Source organism: Sinocyclocheilus grahami, unplaced genomic scaffold (genome assembly GCF_001515645.1).
Source record: "Sinocyclocheilus grahami isolate Dianchi unplaced genomic scaffold, SAMN03320097.WGS_v1.1 scaffold2196.1, whole genome shotgun sequence".
In the NCBI taxonomy this organism is placed as follows: Eukaryota; Metazoa; Chordata; class Actinopteri; order Cypriniformes; family Cyprinidae; genus Sinocyclocheilus; species Sinocyclocheilus grahami.
In genome coordinates, this window is record NW_015507375.1 from 48,304 (window position 1) to 53,556 (window position 5,253).

Here is a 5,253-nt window from a genome sequence, read left to right on the forward strand (position 1 = left end):
TGTGGAGGGCGGGGGGGGGGGGGGGGGGGGGGGGGGGGGAATGGAGCGTGCGGTGGTAGCGGCTGGGATGCACTGATCTGAGCTGCAATACTCCCCCGGGGCTCCCCCTGAGTCTCTGCAGTTCTCGTGCGGCGGCTGGGGGCCGGCAAGCACTGGTGTCTAGGCGGTGGCTGCGGGGCGGCGGCCTCTCCATGATGGCTCCGGCGCGACCGGAGAGGCACAGTCTCGTTACCGAGGCAGAGGGTGGCCCCCGACACGTGCTCCCCAGTGGGCCAACAACTCCAAGCCAACAATGCACTCATCTCTGATGTCGGCAAGTCAGAACTCGTGGCTCGTCCCCACCACCACAGACAACAGCTTCTTCCCAGGCATTACTGTCCTTTCACCCGTGACGGTGAGCAGTTCGGTATTGGTGGGGGTCCAGTCCTCCGGAAGAGGACCGGCCATCCCTGACAACAGTCCTTTTCGTAGCACGCAAATGGTGGACCCTGTATCCACCAGGGCGCTGCAGGGCCGCCCGTCAACATCACAGTCCAGGTACAGTCCTCTGGCAAGCCTGCAGCGCCCCACAGTAGGGCAGTCGTTGTGGAGGGGTGCCGGAGAATGGGGTGAGTGTCCCCTCACTGCCTCACTCCAAGGTCGTTACCCGGGGGTGACGTTGCCCGGGGCCTGGGGCACAGGGCAGGCAGTCCCTGGCGAAGTGCCCCGGTTCTCTGCAGCGGTCTAGTCTCGACCTCCGCCGAGGGGTCACCGCTGGTTGGGCCCGGCTGACCTCCTCCTCCTCAGGCTGGACCCCGTCCACCTCTCGTTCGGCTGCCTTCGTCAGCTGGCGCTGGAGCGAAGCTCAGCCTGCAGCACCTCCTCAGCTCGCTCGGCCTCTCTCAGCGCCTCACTCAGATCTCGGGGTGACAACAGGCAGACATGCTGGCGGAGCCGCTCAGGTGTAAGGCCTCGCAGGAAAGCGTGGAGGCTTAGCTCTTCCCTCGCTGTGGCCGGGAAGGTAGGGTAACCCTTCCGGTCGTAGACCCGGATGTCAGCGCGAATGCACCCACACTATCTCCTTCACGTCGACGTCGGTTAGTCAGCTCCGCCCTGCTCTGCGGAGGTTCGCTGCCCGAAGCGGCGGTTCAGAGCGCGGTGAGGGCCTGGAGATCACTTCTTCAAGGGACAGATCAATGAGGACCTGAAGTGCAGGACCCTCCAAGGCGAGGGCCAAGTGAGTCGTGGTATCCTCGCGGCTCCATCCATCATGGAGAGCGGCCAGGTCGACCTGTGCCAGGTAGGGCTCCAGGGGCATCAACCCGTTGTATTGTGGCAGCTTAGTGGGTGATCGTGTTAGAAGGCCCGGCCGGCCATTTTATTTGGAGTGTCTGTGTGCTGGCCGGAGGTTCGTTCGGCCCGCGACCTGGAGAGCGGTACACTGTCCGGGGAATGCTGGCGCCGTCAGGCTGGTGCGGAGCTCTGGTCCTCCGCGTCGTCCTGCTCGTCAGGCACTCTAGCATGATGCCGTTCTCTCGGATGGCCCGCTCTAATTCCCCTATGCTTTGCTCCATAACGGCGTCTTCTAAACGGTTTTGATCCGACTTCTGAGACCACTGTAACAACTGGCGGTTGTTTTGAAGAACGTGGGGCTGACCGGAGCTAAGCTAGGCTAAACTGTAAACTTCTAAACTGTTGCTAAGCTAGTTGCTAACAGGGTGCTAGCATCTACATGTCGCAACTTTTAATTTGGCTAGCGGAAAGTGCGAGCACTCGCGTCTCATACACCGCATGACCCTGAGTGTCTCTCTGAGCAGAAGCACAGTCAGAACGAACCAGCAGGAGGCAGTACCGTCTTCCTTCTCCTTTTATTGTGAACATAGAATAGGAACTTACACAGGCCAGGCCATATCGCCAAGTCACTCCCCTACACATCTCTCTCCATGACGGTGACAGCCACACTTTTACATAACAGGGCAGTAAAATGAACCAAACCCACCCGAACTAACTTGAACATACACACATAACATTGCTAATGCAAAAACCCAACCATCTTGCTTAAATAACACATAAATCAACTCTAAACAAATACCCATAATGCACATGGCTGCTAGAGCTGACTGCCGGGTCATTACAGTAGGTTACATTATTGCTTATATTTATTAATTTCAGGTGAACCCAGTGGCTTTTTACTATTCGAGGGTCACATTGTTGTGAATTTATACCTCAACTTTGTGGCTGGATTTGCAGTCTTATAACAACTTCAGTCTGGCGTCCCGGGAGCAGGCATCTTTTACACACTTGAATTTTTTCAAAGGTAACATGTTTTACTTGAGTAATTTCATTTGGGAAAAAGGTTACTTATTTATAGTTTAAGTACTGGTAAATGTTGATTGTATTGTATAAGTGGCATTTTTACATTTATTGTATTGAGCTAGTTTCATTCAATACTGAACTTTATTCTAAAGCTTCTGCTTGTTTTTTTGTGCAGATGTTTTGTTGGAATCACAACACTCACTGGATACAAGACAGATACATAGAGGCAAAACAAGTGGAAAGGTCTCAGAGAAAAGGAACAACCCTCATGTGTGTGCTCATCTCAGAAAGTTGATGGACTTTCAGTATGTATTTATTAAATTGTCTTTTGCAGGAATATTCTTAATTTAATAGAGCATAAGCTCAAACAACAGCATTTGTGGTATAATGTTGATTCCAGCATTTTATTTTAATCCTTTTCTTTTAAAAAACAAAAACAAAAAAAGTAAACTTTTACCAAAATTATACAAATTCTGTTGATTGACCTTCATTTTTATAGAAAGTTAATGTTGTACGCAGAATATGGCTTTTTTTATTTTTACAGGTATTTGTAGTTATTTTGTGATGCTAGGTTATTTTTATTATAATATTTTAACTGTTGAAAGACTGAAGATTTTATTTTACCAGTAGAAGCCTTGCAATTTCTTTCTGCCAGTTTTAATAAATATTTATTTGCAACATCTTTGACTTGGTTTTTATTCATTTGTAAATGTATTAATGATAATTCATTTAAATGAGTATTTTGCAGTTTATAGTTAAAATGATTCTTTACAGCATTTTCATTGTTAAATTATTATAACATCATCTTGGATTTTGGGGGTATTTACAGGATTTTATTGGCAACTTTAGTTGCCAGGTAAATACTGTAATTTAGTGAAATTACAATAAAAAAAAAAAAAGTTTATTTTATAAAAGTTTAATTCAATGTTTCTGTAAAAAATACTACAGACTACTGTATTTCACATACAGCAATTAACTGTAATTTGCTTTGCAGTATTATACTGTAATCCATTTTACAGCAATTAACAATTTTTTACAGGATTTTATTTGCAAATTTTTTGCCTGTAAAATCCTGTAAATTCTATGGTACATTTTTTTACAGTGTTTCATAAAAATGGAATTCACTGTATAAAGCAAAATATCACGGAATTTCATAAAGTTTGAATGATTAAATTAAAAATAGGTCAGTCACTCAAAATAGAAGTAAAAATATCTTAAACGTATGTAATGGCAAGTCAAAATAAACTTGAGGATATTTTCAACATTATAACAAGTCATAATTTTGCTGTGGATATCTTAATGCCAATCATGATGAGTTTAAATTGCACAATATATATTTGTATTTTGACTACAACTACTGGAGTCAGGTATATTAAATGCAAAAACAGCTTGCATTAAGGAATTTCACTTTTCCGAGAACACATAGCCTATGTAAAGTTGCCACAACAAAAGCTTGGCATCAAATTACATTGCAGTTGCATACCCTCAAGTATAGGCCTACATGCAGTCGCAGCGTTCCTAAAATACAATCCTGTTGCTCATCGCTGCTGGTTTGAGCAAAAACTCTTGATTAATATGAAAAATACATCTTACATAGATACTTCAAATTTTGATACAGATACTATGGATATTGATCTTAAGCAATTAACTAATCCACAACAAAAATCAAAGGCTTATATTGTTTTCATTTATGCAAGGCTTGTTTTCTTTCCCTAACTGCTTGAAAACTGTTTCTCGCTTTCCCTCTCCACATAACTTACAGTCATCCACACACAGACAAGACGTTGTCAATAAAAGCTGGGGCTCATGTTTCAGTAGTAATTTCAGTTTTAACAAGATGAGAGCCTCACTAATAAATCTAACAACTGTAGAGGCTTATACCAAATAACAACTTGGAAAGCAATAACTAGTCAAAACTTAACTATAAGCCAAAATAACTGCTTAAAGTCTAATATTCATACAAAAGTAACCCAAGGTAACGTTAATGAAGGTACACCCTAAACGGTGTAAACAGACACTCTCTTACCAATTCCTGGTTCAGGCCCAGTCGCCATCCGTAATCTCGATGGTCACACCTGTGATCTGATCACAAGACGATGAAAATGCTAGAAAACAAATCCAATTCACAGCATAAAAACCTTGATACATCTGCAGTGGTTTATAACATCAATAAAAGAAAACCTTTGCATAAAACACGTGAATGCTGAAAAAATAAACTCACCAAGTATAGAGCTACTGTTCGAAGTTTAGTTGCGCAGCTTTAGTTTCACTTGTGTTTTATTCCTTCCCTTTGTAGAAAGTCTTCCCCTGCTTCTTTTATGGTGTTTATTGGCTGCTTATAGGTGCGTTACTGCCACCAACTGGACTGGATTGTGGATCAGGTGTTACATGGGATAAAAAAACAGGCAAGAATAAAATAAAATTAATTAATAAAATCAAAAAGACTATAATCATTTACTTTTTTTAATGAATTTAATTATATCATCATATACAGGTACATCTAAAAAAAAATTAGAATATCATGAAATGTCAATATTTTTTTTCACTCATTTCAGAAAGTGAAACCCATATATTATATAGATTCATTACACATAGAGTGAAATATTTCAAGCCTTTATTTCTTGAAATTTTGATGGTTATGGCTTACAGATAATGAAAACCTAAGATTCAGTGTCTCAGAAAATTAGAATATTGTGAAAAAGTTCAATATTGGAAAGTCATGATGTCACCCTAATCAGCTAATTACCTCAAAACACCTGCAAAGGTTTCCTGAGCCTTTAAATGGTCTCTCAGTCTGGGTCAGTAGGCTACACAATCATGGGGAAGACTGCTGACTTTACAGATCTCCTGTCATTTACACCCTCCACAAGGAGGGTAAGCCACAAAAGTTAATTGCTAAAGAAGCTGATTGTTCACAGAGTGCTGTATCCAAGCATATTCATAGAAAGTTGAGTGGAA

The 5,253-nt window shown here is 42.8% G+C and overlaps 1 protein-coding gene across 1 annotated transcript in view; it reads right to left on the reverse strand.

The window, feature by feature from the left end:
- LOC107574362 (GTPase IMAP family member 8-like) overlaps nucleotides 1–4,595 on the reverse strand; it is a 32,499-nt gene extending 27,904 nt beyond the window's left edge. Inside the window, exons 1-2 of the mRNA XM_016260801.1 lie at nucleotides 4,517–4,595; nucleotides 4,322–4,400 (exon numbers count right to left, since the gene is read on the reverse strand). Coding sequence (XP_016116287.1) covers nucleotides 4,322–4,349 — 28 coding nt within the window. The 5' untranslated portion in view covers nucleotides 4,350–4,400; nucleotides 4,517–4,595. The remainder of the gene's footprint in view (nucleotides 1–4,321; nucleotides 4,401–4,516) is intronic.
- Between the last annotated feature and the right edge of the window lie 658 nt (nucleotides 4,596–5,253).